This window comes from Rutilus rutilus (genome assembly GCF_951802725.1).
Source record: "Rutilus rutilus genome assembly, chromosome: 12".
Lineage (NCBI taxonomy): Eukaryota > Metazoa > Chordata > Actinopteri > Cypriniformes > Leuciscidae > Rutilus > Rutilus rutilus.
The window spans coordinates 8,744,614-8,765,793 of record NC_140217.1 but is presented as its reverse complement, the minus strand read 5'-3'; the positions used below and the strand labels follow the sequence as shown (position 1 = coordinate 8,765,793).

The following is a 21,180-nucleotide window of genomic DNA, read 5'->3' as shown; positions in this document are numbered from 1 at the left end:
CATTTCAGTTAGATTTTCAGTAACTGTTGTTAGTTTTGTTTAGTTTTAGTTTTTCATTGTTTAATTGTTTTTCAAATGTTTTTTGACCAATAGGTTTAGTTTTAATTTCAGTTTTTGTTCACGAAAGTAACCTTCAAGGAATTGAAACATATTTATCCTTTGCGTTCCGTTATAAAAACCCATATCTTACACCAGGAAATCCCAAACGGTGGTTTGCAATGAAATTCTAATGAAGTTAAGTTAAAATAAATAAAAATATATAATAATCTACAAATATATTTCATTTAAATGTAAAGGAATAAACTACAAAAGTATTACATGAGTAAACATACAAAGAACAAAAAAACATGCAAAAAAAAAATCAGAAGTGTAAACTTTACGTAAAACAACAGGGTAAATAATTATGTTGACACTTTTCTGTACTTTTACAAATTGTATGTCAGCGACCTTATGATGTTATGATTGGCTAACCTGTTTGTGAAATTAGTATCCATTTTATCCGCTTTTCCACTGTCGGGCCGAATGGTTCTAAATACAGTTATACGGTTATTTCAGTTATACAGTAGTCAACATTTGAAGTGGATTAAAAAAGTTCATCAAAGTTGTCCTAAGACAAGAACGGGTATTGTTCAAAATTCATGTATAACTTTGATGAAAGGTTTTGATCCACTTCAAATCTAGCACAGTTAAGAGAACGGTTTGGTCCGATGGTGGAAAAGTGACTATGTGCTTAATACATCTTGCAGGTTTGTTGTCAGGTCCTTTGTAGAAACGTCCTTCAATAACAGGAGGTTAATCTATCCCTTATAAGGATAGAAGTATTAATATACAAAATGAATCTGTTATTCTCTTTCTCCATTTCCTGACATCTTTCAGGTGCCCATCCCTATGACTGAGGGCGTAGATCCCATCTCCATGTTAACCGATGGCGCTACCATTGCGAAGTGGAATAACGAGGGCTTGCCGGGTGATAAGATATCTACTCAGAACGCCACTATACTGACCAACTGTGAGCGCTGGCCGCTGCTCATTGACCCCCAGCTGCAGGGCATCAAGTGGCTCAAGAGTCGCTATGGCAACAGCCTGAAGGTCATTAACCTCAGCCAGAAGGGGTGAGCGGTTGATGAACATACCTCAGAAATGACGTCCCAAGAGGTTTCACACAATGTGAAAATAGTGACCTTATAAATATTGCATTTTTAAAATATTTTTATTTATTTATAATTATTTAGTTTTTTAGATAAAAGGTTTTCTTGTGCACAAAATGGTTATTTTCATAATCTTTCAACAAAATGCAATAACTGTCTCTATGGATATAATCCTGATGGATAAAATCAAATCCTGTCCAACATTATCTCCATATAAATAATGTTTCACTTATCAATGGAAGTAAATGCATTGCTAATGCCATTTCATGTTGTCTTCGTATTTATCCTGTGTCGTTGTCGCTACAGGTATGTGGATGTGATTGAACAGGCCGTGGTCTCAGGACAGCCTGTATTGATTGAGAATCTGGAGGAGACAATTGAACCAGTTCTTGATCCACTACTGGGCCGACAGACCATCAAGAAGGGCAGGTAAAGCAACACAACACAACAACACACAGCATTTCACAAAATATAATACAGAAACAGAAAAAGTGTATCAATATAGCAGTATAACTTCCCCTCATCATGCCTCTCTCCTCGCCTCTGCAGATGTATTAAAGTGGGGGATAAGGAATGTTATTTCCATCCTGACTTCCGTCTGATTCTGCACACTAAGCTGGCAAACCCGCACTATAAACCTGAGATCCAGGCCCAGACCACCCTCATCAACTTTACCGTCACACGGGACGGGCTCGAGGACCAGCTGCTCGCGGAGGTGGTCAACCTGGAGAGACCGGACCTCGAACATCTCAAGGTGTGTGTGTGTGTGTGTGTGTGGGCTTGTTTAATCAGACCTGGACACGCTTTTGAGTGAAGTGTTACTGATAGTGATCTTTGTGTATCTGCAGTCAGAGCTGACTAAACAACAGAACACATTTAAAATCGAGTTAAAGCAGCTCGAGGATGAGTTACTGACACGTCTCTCCGCGGCTGAGAATAACTTCCTGGGAGACAACGTTCTGGTCGAGAAACTCGAGAGCACTAAACACACTGCTGCCGAGATTGAGATGAAGGTTTGTGTATTTTCAACCGTTTTTTCCCTGACAAAAGATTTCTCCTTCCTCCAACATTTGTCACTCTGTTCCAACCCAAGTGAGCTGCCTCGCTGCTGTAGCCATGTCGGATCCTTAGAGTTAGATCGAATCTGCTGACATTTTGGCATTTTCTGCACTGGTTTTGTGGGAATTGATTACACTGCCATTCAAAAGGTTGTAGTCGATAATATTTCTTTCTTTTATTTAAGAAGGATGTATTAAATTGATCAAAAGTAGGTAAATACTTTTACATTTTTACAAAATAATAATAATTCTATTTTAAATAAATGCTCATCTTTTGAACTTTTAATGTTTAATCCTGAAAAAAGTATGATTTTAACATTGATGAGCACAAAATGATTTTTTTTAAAAAGGTCATGTGACACTGAAGACTGGAATTTGCCATCACAGGTATGACATAAAATACGTAAAAAAATTAAAACAGTTCATTTCACAATATCACAGTTTTTTTTTACAGTATTTTTGATCATACAAATGCAGCCTTGGTAAGCAGAAGTTCTCACAAATGTTCAAAAACCTTTTGAACGGCAGTGTAAGACATTTTACAATCTGTTGAGCTGAGCTGAACTACGCTCTTGATACTGTAGCTCAAGCATAATAATCAAATTAGCCAATATACGAAATAAACGTGATGTTTATTTATGTGTAATATAGAGAACTGTGTGAGTAATAGACATGTCAATTCTGTGGTCACAGATTGGCCCAAACAAAGTATTGTATAATTGCTTAATTTTGAACAGTCTTCATGTTGGGAGCATTGCTCTCTGAGGTTTAGGACTGCGCTATTATTGGTTTTTAACCACATTCCCTAGAGAACATTAGACCAGCCAGAGATTTCGAGTTTTCTTTTCAGTTGGCGTTTGTTTCTTCTCGGTCTGATTCTGCTTTTGCGTTGTGTAGGTGTTGGAGGCGAAGGTTAATGAGGTGAAGATTAATGAGGCTCGTGAACACTACCGGGCCGTGGCTGTCAGAGCATCCCTGCTCTACTTCATCATCAATGACCTTAACAAGATCAACCCCATGTACCAGTTCTCCCTCAAGGTCTGGCCTTGTTTGTATGCGTCTGTGTATGCATTCTGTAAGACAGGTGTTCGGGTCTTCCTGGAAATATTTCTGTGTAATTTATGCGCCATTATCGTCACCAGAAAGTCCCAGCCCCAACTCAACTCGGCTGAGATAGTGTTGCTGTGTTTCAGGGAAATCACTTTGCATGTTATCTTCGTTCTGCAGGCATTTAACGTTGTGTTCCACAAGGCAGTGCAGAACGCAGATGCCTCTTCAGATGTAAAGACCCGTGTGAACACACTGATTGATTGTATCACCTTCTCTACGTTTAATTACATCAACAGAGGCTTGTTTGAGAGAGACAAGCTCACCTTCGCAGCACAGCTTACATTTCAGGTAATGCAGTCTGGGTAAAACACACACGCATTATAATGGATGGGTGAGTTTTTGTTTTGTTTGTCCTGACGGATACTTTTTGTGACTTTTGTGTGTATCAGTTGTTGTTAATGAGTAAAGAAGTGGATCCTCGGGAGCTGGACTTTTTGCTGCGCTTCAACATTGACCATAGTTATGTCAGCCCAGTCGACTTCCTTTCCAACACCGCCTGGAGTGCTGTTAAAGTAAGCACAAACTTAGAAACACACACACACGCTCAAGGAGGTGACAATTATCACCTGCAACACTCCTGAGGCCTGGACGTGGAAAAGTGCTTAGTGCCGCGTCAGGTTTCAAGCAGACGTACACACTTTTCCTTGTGGCAGAGAGTCGGGGCACTGCAAGTATTTGAAAAATGTTATTTTATTACCCTGGTGTCTTCCTGCAGACAATGAGCTTCACCGATGAGTTTCGTGGTCTGGACCGGGACATCGAGGGTTCACCCAAACGCTGGAAGAAAGTTGTGGAGTCAGAGTGTCCAGAGAAAGAGAAACTCCCTCAGGAATGGAAAAGCAAGAGTTCGCTCCAGAAACTCATCCTTATGAGGGCTCTCCGACCCGACCGGATGACGTACGCTGTCCGGTAAGTCTACGAGGTGTAGTATGTGTTCATTAAAAGCCCATGAGATTTTCGCTCATGTTCGGAACACAAATGGTGATTTAAATATTCTCTTATCCGTTTTGTCCATCCATTGAAAGTCCACGAAACTGAAACTTTCACACATTATGAAGTACAAAAAGACATGGTTAAAGTAATCCATATGAATCAAACGTGTCATGTGATGTTACCATATTTGATTTAGATCTATGTGCATTAATCAATGTTTATATGTGAATAAAAGCCTAAATAAAATCTGTTCATCATATAAAGCGGTCGTGTCTTTTCAGAACACCTGGATTAATATGGACTATGGATTACTTTTCATTTACTTACTCTTCATGTCATTTTTGAAGCTTAAAAATGTTGGTTGCGCAGACTTTAAATGGATGAACAAAAAGGAATAGAGAGTATTAAAAAAAAATCATCATTTATTTTTTCGAAGATGAACAAAGGTCTGATAAGCTTAGAATAAAAACAATAAAAGTCAATGGAAAGTCCCCATCAAGAAAACAAAAACAAATGTGTGTGTGTAGGAACTTTGTGGAAGAGAAACTAGGTGTGCAGTACACCGAGAGCAGGAAGGTGGAGTTTGCACGTTCATTTAAAGAGTGCGGTCCTGCTTCCCCTGTATTCTTCATCCTGTCCCCTGGAGTGGACCCCCTAAAAGATGTCGAGTCCCTGGGTAAAAATACATACTGGCTCTTCTTTTATCTCATGCATGAATCTTTAACGTTTAGCTTGTCAAAGAGAGTGTGCCATCATCTTGACTGTGGTACTGCATCATGACCCTGCACTGGTTCAGAAAAACATTAGATTTGAATACGATATGTCTAAAAACAGTGTTTGAACTGACATTGTGAAGAAAGCCTGTGTATTTCTGTGCATGTTTAGGCAAGAAGCTGGGTTTCACAATAGACCTGGGGAAGCTCCATAATGTGTCTCTAGGACAGGGCCAGGAATCTGTGGCTGAACTTGCCATGGAAAAGGCCTCTAGAGAGGGCCACTGGGTCATTTTACAGGTGTGTCTTTGTGTACATGATCTGTATACTGTATATTTCTGTTGTTTTATGCATATAGCTTATGCAAATGCATGCATTTCTTCTAGAACATTCACCTGGTGGCAAAGTGGCTGGGAAGTCTTGAGAAGCTTCTCGAATGTTGCTGTGAGAACAGTCACCAAGACTACAGAGTGTTCATGAGTGCAGAACCCTCTCCCACTCCACAGGAACACATCATTCCACAGGGAATTCTGGAAAATTCCATCAAAATCACTAACGAGCCGCCCACAGGCATGCTGGCCAACCTACATGCTGCTCTGGACAACTTTGATCAGGTTAAACCAAATGAACTCTTTCTTTGTTTTGATCATGCTGTGCTGGTGGCTCCACCCACAATGAAATGCTAGTGGTCCAAAATCCTGCTTAAATAGCTGTATATTAAACATCAAATATGTTTTAATAGGCTGTGACGAACCAAAGGAACACAATTTTGTAAGGCCTCAGACTTGTCAAGGATGAGACGTAACACCAAATCTTTGCTCGTGTATGATTAAGTCAAATGAGAACATTGCATTACAGGAACTCTTTTGGTTACATGCACATTTGTTTGTGTTGTGAATGCAGGACATTCTGGACCAGTGTTCCCGTGAGCAGGAGTTTAAGACCATCCTGTTCTCGCTGTGTTATTTTCACGCTTGTGTGGCTGAAAGGAGGAAATTTGGGCCACAGGGCTGGAACAGGAAGTACCCTTTTAACACAGGGGATCTCACCATATCAGTGAATGTGCTCTACAACTACCTAGAAGCCAACTCACAGGTGTGTAATTAACAGAAAACCAAATTAACCATCTCCAGAGGCCTCACTAGAAACATTGTGATCTATAATCAAAATGTAACTTTAATGTATTAATTCCATGTGTTGGTAACTGATATAAACATGGAAATCATTTTGGAAGAGATACTAATTCCACTGATAAGGTGAGAGAGTGTGTATGTAATACTGAGCCATGTAAACAAACCCGTGTTGCACAGGTACCATGGGAAGACCTTCGTTACTTGTTTGGTGAGATCATGTATGGAGGTCACATTACTGATGACTGGGACAGGAGACTGTGCAGAACTTACCTGGAAGAATACATGCAACCTAATCAGGTGTACACCCACACACACACACACACACACACACTGAATGACAGCACAAACACTCAACAAAGTGTACCAAGACTGTGGTAAAATACAAGTCAGCGTGGTAATATTTTATTTGATTGATCAGTCCAGAAGATTTATCAGCTGATGTTTGACTTGATCCACTTAATTTAAGATTTAGATTAAATTAGTGCTAGATAATAGCAAAAATATTATTAAAAATAATCATCATTTAAGTACATTTACAAAATATTGTTTATCTATCTTTTATAATGCACATAATAATGTTGTGATGCTTCAATCCACTTCTAGCATTTGAAATGATTGATCTTAGTTTTTTGTGGGGATGGATGGACTATATATTATTGATACCAAATCGGTTATCGGCCATTATTATTATTTTTTTTATTATTTTTTTTATTAATGTCTGTATTTTTCAAAATGTAAAAATATACATTCATATGCATTTGCCATATTTTTACATGTAGGTTACTTCAGCTGTTGTCCAATGGTCACTTAAAATGAATCTTTACTAATTAATTTAATAACAGGTAAATGTACATTTTAGCAAACCTCAAAAAGAATATCCATTTTTCAGACTGTACATTACAAATTCACTTTTAGCATTTAAAATTATTTTTAGTTTTTAGTGTTGTATTTGACATTTATTTAGACAAAATAGTATTGAAATGGTAACACTTTACAATAAAGGTCCCATTAGTTAGTGAGCAATGAGCACATTTATTACAGTATTTATAAATCTTCGTTAACATGAGTTAATAAAAATACATCTGTTTTTTTTGTTAGTCCATGTCAGGTCCATTAAACAATATTAACAGATAAAACCTTTGGTTCTACTAATGCATTGGTAAATGTTGAAAATAACATGAACTATGATTAATACATGCTTTAGAAGTATTTTTCAGTGTTAGCTCATGTCAACTAATGTAGTTAACTAATGTTAAACACAAGGAACCTTATTGTAAAGTATTACTATTGAATTTTATTATCTTCCATTTATTGGGAAAAACATGAAAATAATTATCTGTTGATCTGTATTGGATAATTTGATTTTCAATATTCATACCTGCAAACTTGTCGCTTTTCGGCGACAATCGCCGTTTTCTTGGTCAATTGGGTCATTTACGTGAATCGCGTAGAACCGGAGAGTTTTTTTTTTCGAGGAGGGGGGGGGGGGGGGGGGGGGGGGTATATTGTTTCTCACAGTAACTGCCATGCAGGCTAGAATTGCGAAACATTATTGGATAATTCTTATAATTGACATTTCTCTGGGCCAATCGGAATCTTAGCACTTTTTCTCTTGGCCAATTGGAATCTTAGGACTTGCGTCAGAATCTTGAAGCACACAGCGCCAACTGAGCTGAGCTCGCCATTTGATGAGACGCCTGGCTACCGTGCGAGTCTAATGGAAACTCGCGCATGAATTTTCCTGCATTTTAGCGCCCACCAAAATGATTTTTTGTCCCGCCAAAGTCTTATTTGATCGGTGAGTAATGTAGATGAACGGCTGCGTTTGTGACAGGGCGTATGTTTGACTGAAAGAACGAGCAGAGAGAGAGAGAGAGAGCCGGTCGCGCGCGCGCACTCTCTGTGTAAACGACTTCACCGTCTCCAAACTAGGCGCTGTGTTGCTCTCTCTCCCTCGCACGCACATATTAATCAAAAATAAATCGACACGGTGGTAAAAGGTCGAAAGACCTTTTTTTTTCTGAATTACTGCTGGGTGTGAATTTTGCTAAATAAGTTTCCTTATCTTCTCTGAAAAGCGTTCTGGACATTCAGCTGACTTAAACAACACTTTAATTAAACGAAATAAAACTATACAGTGATGAAATGTTTTTATGTTGACACAAATCTTGGATGTCAGTGTCCTAACTGCTGGCATAATCACACAACGCGCACGACACGTCCAATTCGCGAACTAGTGACTCCTTTGAACCGATTCATTTTAATGAATGGTTAAAACAACTAATCTTTCCAACAGTGAACTCAGGTGACGTCTGAATCGGTGTAACTAATCAGTAACACTTTACAATAAGGTTATATTTATTACATAAATTATATAAAAAAGTACAGTTTGCTAACTCAAGCTTAAACTTCAAAATAAAGAAAACCACTTTGACTACAAAAAAAAAGAAGCATATGACTACATTTTTCCACACAGTGCTATCAAGAATCGATAAGAGAATCGATAAAGAATTGGATCGATAATCAGAATCGTCAGTGGCATTATTATTGATAAAATCTTATCAATTCCCATCCCTATGTGAAGACCGTAAAATTATAATCAAACATTAAAGAACATACATGTTTTTTTTAAGAGTTTTTTTTTTTAAGAGTTAAAAGATTAAAACATTTTGCTAACATGAGGTCTTATTGTGTCACTGTCAGTCTTTTTACATCAGTGCAAAACTAGGGTATGCAGATTAATTATTATTATTATTATTATTATTATTATTATACATTATTCATCAGCATGCATTGATTAATCCCATGGCATGTAGCTAAAAAAAAAACATGCCATCCCCCCCCCCCCCCCCCCCCCCCCCGCGACACTGTCACCTTTTTTAGTCTGAGGAGTTTGCAGGTCTGAATATTGGTTGATCCCAATTATTTTGGCTCTTGATAAATATTTCGTCTCACAAACACACTCTAACTCATTGTCCTTTCAGTTCGACAGGAAGTTGTCACTGGCCCCAGGATTAGTTGTGCCTTCTAACTTGGATTACCAAGGCTATCATGCGTACATAGATGAGATGCTGCCCCACGAAAGCCCAGTGCATTATGGGCTTCATCCAAACGCTGAGATTGAGTTTCTAACAGTGACGTCAGACAGCCTCTTCCACACGCTTCTGGAGCTGCAGTACAGAGACTCCAACATGGGTGAAGGAGCCTCACAGACCACTGAAGAGAAGGTCTGGTTCTGAGCTTTTGAAAGACCATTGGTCGTGTGGTGACGGATAGCTTTCTACAAAGGTTTAAGCCATTGCTGTTTCAGGTGAAGACAATCTTGGATGACATCCTGGAGAAGCTACCAGAAGAGTACAACATGTCTGACATCACGTCCAAAACAGCCGAACGCTCGCCGTACATTCTGGTGTGTTTCCAGGAGTGTGAGCGTATGAACATGCTCCTCAATGAAATCAGACGCTCGCTCAAAGAGCTGGACCTGGGGCTGAAGGTGTGCTGTTATTGGAATTTTCTTCTGTGCCAGTTTATTATCGATTGATTTCAGATTAATGAACTCTGCTTGGTCACGGTCTCTTCTTGTTTAATTTTACTTTACGCACATGCTTGTGAGGCCAGGCGTTTGACTATTAGCGTAAACCTTATTTTCTTCTTTTCTCTGGCAGGGAGAGCTGGCAATTTCATCCGAGATGGAGCAGATACAGACAGCTTTGTTTTTTGATAATGTTCCCGATACCTGGACCAGACTGGCCTACCCCTCTATATACAGCCTCGGACAGTGGTAAGCAGTATCATTGATATACTATTATAGTTTTTTTTTTATTCGATTTATTTTTATATTTTCTGTCTTCATTCTAATTTTAGTTATTTTTGTATTTTCTGGTTTCATTTTAGTTAAAGTTTTAGTATATTTGTTGTGTGCTTTTGTACTTTTTTTAGTACCTCAACTTAAACTAAAAAGAAAATGAGAAATGTTGTCTTGGCAATTAGCTGAAATAAAGAGTTTATGTTGGTATTATGTAAATATTATATTTTAGCTGGGCAACTCAATAAGCTTTGGAACTATATAACTGTTGTACTGTTTTATGATACCACTCTGTATAATGTCTCTGTGTGTGTGTGTGTGTGTGTCCAATCAGGTACAATGATGTGTTACTGCGCTGTAGAGAGTTAGATAGTTGGACTCATGATCTCTCTCTGCCTAGTGTGGTCTGGATCTCTGGTTTATTTAACCCTCAGTCGTTTCTAACAGGTGCAGTAAAACACAGACAAGTGCATTTTTTATATATATACATTTAAAATATATAAAAATAGAAAAAAAATTTTTGGATCAAATAAATATAGCATAAGAGACCAAAAAAAAAAAATAAAATAATAATATATATATATATATATATATTAGAACAATTATAAATATACATGACCTGATATATTATTTATTTATTTATTTATTTATTTATTTTTTTGGTCTCTTATGCTATATTTATTTGATCCAAAAAAATTTTTTTTTCTATTTTTATATATTTTAAAATGTATTCCTGTGATGGTAAAGCTGAATTTTAAGCATTAATTACTCCAGTGTCACATAATCCTTCAGAAATCATTCTAATATACTGATTTGGTGATCAAGGATCATTTCTTATTATTGTCAGTGTTAGAAAAACAGTTGTGCTGCTTAATATTTTTGAAGAAACCATGATACCTTTTTGGGGGATTCTTTGATTGATTAATAGAAAGTTCAAAAGAACAGCATTTATATGAAATAGAAATCTTGTGTAACATTGTTTCTTTACTGTCACTTCAGATCAATTTAATGACATTTCTTCCAACACCCCCCCACCCCACACTTTTGAACAGTAGTGCAAGACATTTCCTTCAGAGGACCTCTTTACATTCATTCATTTGTCACACTTTGTCTTTGAAGCTGTGATGCAGAGTTTGGCACGCAAGAACGAATGGCCGCTGGACAAGATGAATTTGACGGTGGATGTGACCAAGAAGTTCAAAGAGGAGTTTAACCAGCCGGCCAGAGAGGGAGCCTACATCTATGGCCTTTACATGGAGGGTCTGTATCATCCATCTAAATACAACAGTTTTAGCCAATCACAGGGCATTTCCATCAGTCAATCAAAATGCTCATTTGATTCTTAAGTCAGTGTTTGTGACTGCAGGTGCACGCTGGGATATTCAGGGTGGGACAATCGCAGAAGCACGCCTGAAGGAACTGACTCCCAGCATGCCTGTTATAGCTGTTCGAGCCATCCCGAACGACCGCCAGGAGACGCGCAATACCTACGAATGCCCCGTCTATAAAACCAAACTACGTGCTAACACGTATATCTGGACCTTCAGCCTTAAGACCAGAGAGAGGCCAGCAAAATGGGTTCTTGCAGGGGTCGCTCTGCTGCTTAGTGTGTGATGATGAAGAAACACAGGAAAGGACGTTCATTTATTTAAACAAGCAAAGCTTCTTGTAGGTAAAAACGTCACCTGGTCTTTCTTACTCTACAGTGTGCATTAGTTGGATCAACTTTAAACTGTTTTTAGCCTGATTTGAGCTATAAAAGCAAAATATATTATATTGTTGTCATTTCAGTGGTGATTTACATACAGTGGGATGCAAACCTCCAGGACTTACAGTATGAAAACCTGGAAATATATGGTTTTTTTTAGGATTTTGAAAAAATGTGAATCAAAGTTATGATGTATATGAATAAAAAAATAAAAAAATAAATAAAAAAAAAGTAAATTAATAATGCAAAACAGGAGAAATGTAATAGTGGTCTGATACTTTTGGACCCCACTGTACTGTATGTTATTAACATTTAGATTTGGCAGTCGTTTTTTTCCCGCCAACAAACTGTGCACTGTCTCTGGAAAGTTACCAAGATGGCCACAGCATGAACAGACACGCTTCAAAAGGATTTTGCAGATGGAAGCGCAAACAAAGCATCTCGTTTAGGTTTTCCACAGGTTCTTAGAGCAATAAAGTGCTTTTTCCATAAATGATCTTGTGCAACATTGTAAATTAAGCATTCTGTCCTTTATTAATTCACAGAGTTGTGCGTTAACTCTTGTAATATTCACAATATACAGCATAAATATAATACATACCAATATACCCAAGGAAGAAAACATTCTAACCTGCTGTTATGTGTTGCATTGTATAAAATACAGTGTCAAACAGTTAAAAAAAAATGCATAAAAACAATTTTGTGAACAGCACTAGTTTTAAAAAGTGACACTGTACAAGATGTTTAAAGAGTTTGTGCAAAAGATCGCAATAATATCGTATCCTTCTCTTGCTCTCTTCCCGCACTGGCACGTGTCCTCGTCCCAGAAACACCCCTACGGCAAACCCACTCCGGCCAACTTACTAAAACACGAGACATGACTTGGACCATCTCACAGGAAACTGTTAGGTCAGTGCATGCTGTGATCACAGCGGTCACACGAGCCAGTGATGATGACGGCCAACCACATATCTGTGTGATGAAAGATGAGGATTTAGAGCCTCTTTCGCATACGATATGTCATGATGCTCCGCCTCCAGATTTCAGCCAACCAATCAGATTCATCCATTCATGCAGAAGCTCTAAATCTGGTGGCCCTATGAGCAAATTACTAAACATGCATACATTTTTTCTGCTCTTTTTGTTTTAGCAGACACTAGGAAGACGGTGTGCTTCAATGCATCTCATTAAATGTGGATTAAGTGATTACGTCAACTAACTAACTTTGGTTAAACATGCAGTCCTCCTACACATGAACTCACTGTCATGTTACACTGCAAGACTAAAAGTGTGCGTTTAATAGGTTCTGTTAACGTAGATCTATCTTCTGGAAGGCCAGGGATGACTGCTGCTACAAAAGCTAGTGTTTTCTCCTGCAGATCGCGTTATCCAGATATATTTCTACAGATACAAATTAAACTTTAACACTGCTACAGCTTTAGAATGTAAGAACCTTCTAAAATGAATCCGTAAACTGCATAAAGAAATGGACAAAAAGCATGTATAACACAAAAGGCTTTCCACAGGGCCCAATCACAATTCTGTCTTACCCCTTCCCCTTAGTTTTGCACATTCACGCGAGAGTGCAAAACTAAGGGGAAGGGGCAACGCAATTGTATTAGCACTGCAAATAACCATGGGAAATGAAGTGTTAACCTTGCTTTAAGAGTGCTAGAATCCAAAGGCGAGATTTTTTAGCAACAGATTTAGCTAATCATAAACTGCCTCAGTGCTTACCTTATTAAATATTCATAAGCTTTTCTGGAACCGCAGAGACCAGAGCGGATCTATGTGGCGACATTTCCTCAGATGGACAAGCAGTTGTTAAAACAGGTTGTGAGCTGCATTTGTCAATGCCTATTAATGGGGTAAATGAGATTGATAGCAAATAAGATTTACCCAGGATTAAGAATGACCCCTAAAGTATTAACTGTTTCTGGGGAGATACAGCGCTCATCTGTGGTTTGAACTACCCACCATGAGGGCCATAGAATGGTCACAATGATCAAATTCAATACTGAGACGTGATGTTGCAATACTGACAATGCTAAAATGTTGAGTTGGCTCTGAAGGGACAGTGTGTCGTTGTTAAATGTAACGGTGCAGTGGAAATCTGATATGGGTCGAATAATGTGATATTTTGAGATGATGACAACAGTTTTCATGATGAGGCTTTGCTTTGCAGAGTTCAGTTCAAGTAAAGATTCTTCCTGAATACCAGGAAATTCATAGTTAAATACATGTAAATCTCAAATAGGTAATGTAAGAACAAAAAACAAAAAGGAGCTCACGTCACCAATTTAACAATGCAAGTGTTTTAAGAAACATGCAAAAAAATAAACACTGCATTTTTATCCCCCTAGCATGCATCTTTCTCTCATTAACATGGTTGTATGTCCAGTATGTTACTTCCTGAACAGCGCTCTATGTATGTATTTACAAAATGAACAACCTTCAAACTGATTCATTCTGCATTAATGCATCTGCTCAACTGCTTTTGTTTTCAACTACAGCATTTTTAAGGTAACTATTAGGGACATGGAAGTTCTTTGCATACGACTCTTCGGTTTGGTGTTCTCTACCCTGAGTCTAGCTGTAGAAGGGAGGAGGCTGAGCTTACTGTAGTGTTTGTTCTCTCTATGCATAGTTACATGAAAGCATACAGGAGTGAGATTCCTCTATGAGGCATTCTTATTCACAATTCAGCTTATTAGAACTTAACCTAGTTGTTATTGGACTCTGCTTCATTACCATCAAAACCTTTGACCTTATGTTACTGCCCTGGCAGCCCAGGATCAGAGGAGGGCCTGTGGAGACCCGGCGTCAATCCGCCTCCGGGTGACGAATCCGGGAGAGACGCTTGTCTGGCTGACATCTGGAAAGATCTTGGCTGCTGTGGTGCAGAGAGCTCATTTTCCAATGGTTTCAGTCCCAGGCCTGCCTCCCACTCTGGGTCTGTCACAAATGGAGTCGCCGTGCTGACATCAGAGGTCATCTCCGTGGTAACGGCAGGCGTGGAGTCTTTGGCTTTGTAGGCGTTCTCTAGATCAGGACTCTGCAAAGAAGAAAACACATTGAACGCTGCCGTTCATGCTAGTATGCTGCTGCAAATTCAAGCGAAATCAACAGCAATCTGTTCCTTGTCTCCTACAGCTATGAGTAAATACACTGCAAAAAAAGCCTGGCCAACATAGTCTCCAAAAGCACAGACATAAAATATTTGTATTTAGGAGCAAATATTTAGGAGCAAATGCGGTAATTTGTCAATTTAATGTGTTTGGCTTCCGGTGTCTTCTGCTTCCGGTTATTTTTAGCTGTACAAAACATCTCATTATGCTGCCTGATATTGCAAACTGGTATTTCTTACCAAATTAGTTTGATGTACTATAATTATAAACATTGGTTTGTAGCGTTTACTGGACTGGTTATTCTTCTAGATATTTACCTATAGCGGCTAAAGAACCGTAAGTCTTGAGCATTTACTGAAAACACCTTACCTCCACTTTTTTACAGTGTAAATTGTATTAAAACCAGTTTGGGTCAGTTTGATTCTTCAATCATAATTCTTAATTGTAATATAGTACATGGAACCATTGTTTAAGTAACAATTAAAAAAAGAAGACAAGACATACAAAAATGTCCCCAGATTTCATTTTAGGAATCTGGTCACCTTGCTGTAAGTGTTTTTTCAGTGATTGTAAAGCAGTTGCTAGGGTGTTCTTATTGGTTGCTGGGGTTCTCTGAGTGTATAACGTGCTGTATCCACGCTAGCTTTCCATTGTGAACACAGCCTGTGTGTTACCTGTGTCTGCATGGCGGTGACAGGCTGCACAGGTTTGTGGTACTCTGGGCTGACGGCCACAGTGCTGTACGCTGGAGGTCCCAAAGCGCTCTGCCTCTGGAGCAACTGTAAAATAGCCTGGATGTCTGAAGTCATCTGCACTTCCAGCCTACACAAACGCACACAGACATATTGACGCAGAAGTACAATACCGTCTGTGACCAGCAGATGGTGGTAGGCACCATTCTATCAAAAGCACAAAATGTTCTGGATGTTAAAGTTGATGTTTCAACTTGTTTTCTCTTTATTTACTCTTTCATGTGACCTACTTTAACTTAATTTCTCTCTCTCACCTATTCAGGTGTTCCTGTAGTAGATCCAGTCTTTGCTCCATTTCACCGAATGTGATGTCACTTTCAGAGTCGTCTCCTCCTTCTCTGTCCCGAGATTTCGCTGAGTCATCTGCATTCCCACAAGGCCATTCTTCAACACGAACATCTAGAGAAACACAAATCCCAGTGCAATTAGTCACAGACACACACACAACATGCCAGATGCACACAAACTTAACGCATCATGCACACATATGTAAGGTCAACATGCTTGTATGTCAGTTGTACTGCACACACACACACACACACACAGAGAGATTACATACACACTGTAATAAAACATACGGCACTCCGACAAGACAAATTATACATCACACACACATACGCAAACATGTACGTCATTAATAATCTCCAGACTGCACCAGTGTCCCTTAATATAACAGAAGTAATACCCAGAAGCCATAAGAATGTGTTTGCCTCAAGATATTACACCAAGCTCAGTCTAATCATGAGCTCTAAGGGCCGTTTTGTAATATTTAGAGAGCAGGAAGAAGAATGAGAGAAGAATAGAGAGGAAAGCTCCCTGGCTGTGTAATTATATCAGCAGTCATTAGCTGTGTCCCAATTCAGAGGCTGCATCCTTCAAAGGACTTGGACTCAAAGGCCACGCCTTCCAAGACTGCGACGGTCGGACTGAGTGTTGTTAAATGGGATGGATGGTTATTGTCGCCTAGCAACTGTGACAGCTGCCGTTGATGAGCGGCAGAAATGTTTGTACTGGATTTTTTTGAAAGTTACATGAAAACAAAACAGGGTTCAAAACCTGTCTAAATATTTTCACCGTGGTCCATTTCTGTAGATAATAAAGAGTATAAAATATATAAAATCACATCTTCGTAAGATTTAAGTCAACATTTAAACTGCTTTAAAGTTTTCATTTTTATATTTGTATCATTAGATATTCGTTAAGTTAAAACCCAATACTTACATAAAAAAATGTAATCCGCCAATCTCTCTCAAAATACTCTTGTTGTCACCAGCGCGCAATGAATTCTGGGCAAGGGTAGGCTGCGAAGGATAGTGATGGGCGATTTCGAAACAGTGCCTCATGAAGCTTCGAAACCTTTATGAATCTTTTGTTTTGAATCAGTAGTTTGGAGCATGTATCAAAGTTCCAAAGTCACGTGATTTCATGTCATAACTGTTTCGAAACATTTGGGAAATTTCAGTGGTTCACCGCTGGCGGACGATGATCTCTGTGAACCCATGAATCAAGTGGATTCACTAAGATCGCCCCCTAGTGACAAACCATTAAATAAGTGCCTATGGGGTTTACCTGATTTCTGATCAGTTTTATAGCCTGGCAAACCAGACGTACATCAAGATGTTTAGTCTGGCAACTCACCATAGACACGGTCAATCTGATGGGCGGGATAAACGGCTGTCTTTCAAATTCCCTCTGCACACAATAGGACAGCGCTTCAACCAACCAGAGCGTTTTCCCAACAGCGGAGCTTAGTTGATAGCAGAGCCCGTCTACGGAGAGCCTGCCCACTCCCTATTAAGCTCTATTGTACCGAATTTTGGTTGTAGTACCACCAGAGTTCCACTGGGGGGCGATCGCCATGAGTGCAAAATGAATGGGAGTCAATGGGGCTAGACAGCTAAATTTGTCTCTTTCACCCGATTGCCGTTGAGAAATCTCAGATCTGATTGTAGATTTTGCAAGTTCAACATGGGTTTTAGGTCGAAAGTTGAATGAACGAGTACTTATGTCCTTTCGATTTCTTACAGGTTGAGTTGTTGTTGCCCATAACACGCTAGCATTCTGCTAATGACGTCAGCATTCTGATGTCATTGACATTTTGAAAGACTTTTTAAAGCAAATAAGTGACTCTAAAAAATCTAACACCCAGCAATGTGTAATTTCTTTGCATCTCCTTTCGAATACAACATTCAAATTACTAGACAAAAAATTATATCCTGAGAAAAGTGGATTTTGAGGGGTATAGCTCCATAGACCTCCATTCATTCTGCACTCGTCCTGTGAGCGCCCTCATATGGAATCAGAGTGGAACTGCAACCAGTTCAGAAGCCGGAAGTGTAGTGAGAGTGAAACTTCTCGCCATATTAGACATTCTCTGGTTGATAGATTCAACTTTTAAATCTGGCCGACAAAACTACGAACACATCTTCCTTTTTTTAAGAATGACTTAAGTGCCGTTCTTTGTTCTTTTCTCAAAGAAAAACTTAACTCCAACTCCTCCAGAGTTGCGGCCAAAGCCGATTCGAAAGACCGTTGTTCTCCATCCGCAGCAGCCATTCTTTGTTTTCAAGTGGCAGGGAGCCGTCGCAACTCTGTCGTCATATGTTAAGCCCGCCCCCGCCTACTCTATACACGACGTGATTGGCCTGACCCAATTTAGGTTTTTGCAGCAAAAAGGTCTATTGAGAGTTGCTAGACCCACCCTGGCTGCAAAATAATTTTGCTGCCGCTAGGGTGCGTCTAGATTTCTAGGCTATCAGTTTTATACATTTGTACATGTTTTAATTAAACATTAGTATAATTAAAAAGTAATAATAGTAGGTAATAGTCTCTTATTGGCCTGTTAATTTTTTTATAAAAGAACACATATTACACATATACTTGATATTTAATCTTATTAGATGATTAGTCAATTGCATTTGATAGATTTTATTTTCAATAAAACAAATGCAATGGGTTTGTAAAAGGTGTTTTAATGCACGTTTGGCCCGAGTTTTTGTTGCGTTTCCAGTGTTCTGACCAGTAGGGGTCACCAGTGTGTGGTGTTTCGAACGCTTCGAAACAGTTCGAATCAATTGGTTCAATTTATTCGAAGCTTTGAAAAGCTTAATTTTTCCACATCACTAGCGAAGGATCCATCTGTTGTATCCTTCATTTGAGGCCGCATTTAAATGAGCCTTCGAATCGAGACAGCCTTCGTCGCACGCGGTGACACAATCGGCCTTCGAAGGATGCAGCTATTGTTCACACATTACAAAAGCTCTTCTTTACAGTAAAGAGTCTCAGTAAAACTGCAGCACTTGTTTGAGTCATTGTTTTCTTCAAGTTATTTATGAATTCAATTTATTTTGCCAATAATTTTTATAGCGCTGGTGTATACAATGTATTATTTATATAGGCTTCATAGAAAGGGTTGTTAATATAATTACAGCATTCATAATTTTTTATATTGTATACTATATTATATTCATATTGCAACTGTTTAGAAATGAATAGATGAATTTAAAATTGTATTACAGAGCATTATAAACATCTTGATACAGTATGCCTCCAACCACTTAGTTTTCTTTTATTACAGTAGGACACCCTTATGAATGAGTATGTTATACCTTTATGAAACAGATTGTTTTCAACACAATCTTTACTGTATGTGTCATGGATGGTGTTCAGGTTGTAAGGAAGGGATTGACCCAAACTCAAAGGCCTCGTTGTCACTTCCTCACCGTCCTCTTCCTCCTCCTCCTCCTCCTCCTCCTCCCCCCTTCCCGGCAACATGTGAACCTCTCGATCTCTTCCCCTTTCCTGGTCTGTCCCGCTCTGTCTGCTCGGAGAACCTGAGGGAACACAACGTCCTCACAGAATTACACACATGGTTCTCACGGTCACTCTCCAGATTGCACCTTGAACAAAGAAAAAAGAGAGTGTGCCAGGAAGAGAGAAAGAGTGAGAGATTTGGCTGGGATAAATAATCCAAACAGCAGGTTATACAGGGACGGGGGATAAAACAGCTCTTGACCATTCAGGTAAAATCTGGCACGTTGCAACCACACAATAACAAACATCTGTCTGTGGCCAACAATCACCATGGCAACAGCTTGAAACCCAGCGGGGAGGGAAAAGAAATGGGTGGAAAGAGGAGGGGAGGCAATGGGGGAAGGGAAACAAAGGAGGGACCGAAAAAAGGAGAGAACAATGGAGGAGAGGAAGACAGAAATGTGAGCAGAACATGAGGAGAAGGTCTTGACCTGAGGAGTGGTTCCTCTTAAAGCAGGGTTTAGTCCTGACATCAGGGTCTTCAGTGTCTGAGTCACTCATCCCCGTGTAAAGGTTCCTCTGAGGAGCCGTAGTGGCGCTCTGCCACACACGAGAAATGACATCACATTAGGAAAAGCATTAAACGGCATTTAACTTGATTTACTGCAGCAAAATTAGTATGGGAAAAACAGACTGGTTTTCTTCTGAGGAACCCAAAAGTTCCTTTTCTGAAGGACTATTCTTTAAATATAATGACAGTGAATGGAGACTGGGGCTGTCAAACAGCAAAATGACAGAAAAGTGCATCATAAAAGTAATTAATAAAAGTCATTATTCTCTGAAAATCAACTCAATGGCTCAAGGAGAAGGAAGATTATTAGAATAACAACGTGAATTTTATGTCCATTCGTCACAAAAAGGAAGACAATATTTAAAAGCTCCATGACTTTTCCTGTTCATTATTTACTTGATAAGGGTCTTGATAAGACCTATAGAATTTATTTTACATAGATTTCATTCATTTACATGACTTTTCATTTTCTTATTTTAAGTTATCTTTTATATTAGATTTCATTCATTTTCATGACTTTTCATTTTCTTATTTCTTCTTTTATCTTGTCCTTTTTAAAGCTTGAAAGCTCCAGTGCCGGTGCCAGTATCAATTTATGACTTCTATTTGTAAATGTTTATGTAAACTCTTATGAAGCATGTGAAAACAACTGGCCTAATTCATACTGACAATTAAATGATCCATTTTTATTTCTGTAGCATTATTCTACACTACTGTTGACCATTATCTCTCTTGATCTCTAATGTCTTCACCTGTACCCCAATGTTTGTGTTTTTCACTGTATGCCCAAATCTACAGTAATATTACACATCTACGATTAATAAAGTTTTATAAATATTTTATTAATGTGCTCATTACTGTGATTTCTGAAGATGTTTTACTTAGTTTCCATAAAGGGTCCGGGTGGACTGCGGAGGGAGCTTTATATAGTGAATGTTAGTGTATTTTTGCATAGTACATTCATTTTTTTATTCCAAAACTGTAAGTACATAGTAATAGCTTGCTGCTTTACCTTGGTGTTCGCATCGCGCAGGTTGAAGGTGAGCTCCAGATTGGACAGGAAGTAGTCAGAGAATTCAGGATACATGTCCAGAACCTCCAGAAGATCCTCTCTGTGGATGGTGTGCAGGTCGCAGTAGCTCAGCGCTCGAACATCTGCGTTGGCTTTCCCCGGCTTGGCGTACAGATGAATCATCTCTCCAAAAATATCATTCTTACCTGAGAGGTAGGTGTACAGTGATCAGAGGACAAGAGAGGGAAGAGAAGATTTGAAAGCAATGAACAATGAAGGAAATGGACAATGAGTGAGAAGGGGAAAGCAAGTTTCCACATTAGAGTGTGTGATTGTATGTACCGGTAGGCAAAATT

General features: G+C 38.9%; 2 protein-coding genes across 4 annotated transcripts in view; one reads left to right on the top strand and one right to left on the bottom strand.

Moving 5' to 3' along the window:
* Positions 1-12,060, top strand: part of dnah9l (dynein, axonemal, heavy polypeptide 9 like) — a 48,711-nt gene extending 36,651 nt beyond the window's left edge. The window contains exons 68-86 of the mRNA XM_084426244.1: positions 877-1,112; positions 1,455-1,577; positions 1,698-1,902; positions 1,997-2,161; positions 3,104-3,244; positions 3,434-3,604; positions 3,706-3,828; positions 4,032-4,225; positions 4,777-4,925; positions 5,135-5,262; positions 5,349-5,576; positions 5,866-6,057; positions 6,273-6,392; positions 9,080-9,322; positions 9,406-9,588; positions 9,761-9,876; positions 10,235-10,347; positions 11,020-11,160; positions 11,267-12,060. Of these exons, the coding sequence (XP_084282370.1) occupies positions 877-1,112; positions 1,455-1,577; positions 1,698-1,902; positions 1,997-2,161; positions 3,104-3,244; positions 3,434-3,604; positions 3,706-3,828; positions 4,032-4,225; positions 4,777-4,925; positions 5,135-5,262; positions 5,349-5,576; positions 5,866-6,057; positions 6,273-6,392; positions 9,080-9,322; positions 9,406-9,588; positions 9,761-9,876; positions 10,235-10,347; positions 11,020-11,160; positions 11,267-11,514 (3,219 nt within the window). The 3' untranslated portion in view covers positions 11,515-12,060. The remainder of the gene's footprint in view (positions 1-876; positions 1,113-1,454; positions 1,578-1,697; positions 1,903-1,996; positions 2,162-3,103; positions 3,245-3,433; positions 3,605-3,705; positions 3,829-4,031; positions 4,226-4,776; positions 4,926-5,134; positions 5,263-5,348; positions 5,577-5,865; positions 6,058-6,272; positions 6,393-9,079; positions 9,323-9,405; positions 9,589-9,760; positions 9,877-10,234; positions 10,348-11,019; positions 11,161-11,266) is intronic.
* A 57-nt stretch (positions 12,061-12,117) lies between these two features.
* The window catches only part of LOC311301455 (potassium channel, voltage gated eag related subfamily H, member 7), an 81,054-nt gene continuing 71,991 nt past the window's right edge, over positions 12,118-21,180 (bottom strand). For 2 of the 3 annotated variants that reach the window (XM_084426578.1, XM_084426580.1), the window contains 6 exons: positions 20,825-21,030; positions 19,733-19,841; positions 19,097-19,321; positions 15,743-15,887; positions 15,411-15,558; positions 12,118-14,663 (listed from right to left, as the gene is read on the bottom strand). In XM_084426578.1, coding sequence (XP_084282704.1) covers positions 14,382-14,663; positions 15,411-15,558; positions 15,743-15,887; positions 19,097-19,321; positions 19,733-19,841; positions 20,825-21,030 — 1,115 coding nt within the window. In that variant the 3' untranslated portion in view covers positions 12,118-14,381. The remainder of the gene's footprint in view (positions 14,664-15,410; positions 15,559-15,742; positions 15,888-19,096; positions 19,322-19,732; positions 19,842-20,824; positions 21,031-21,180) is intronic. The other variant, XM_084426579.1, reaches the window with a different exon arrangement.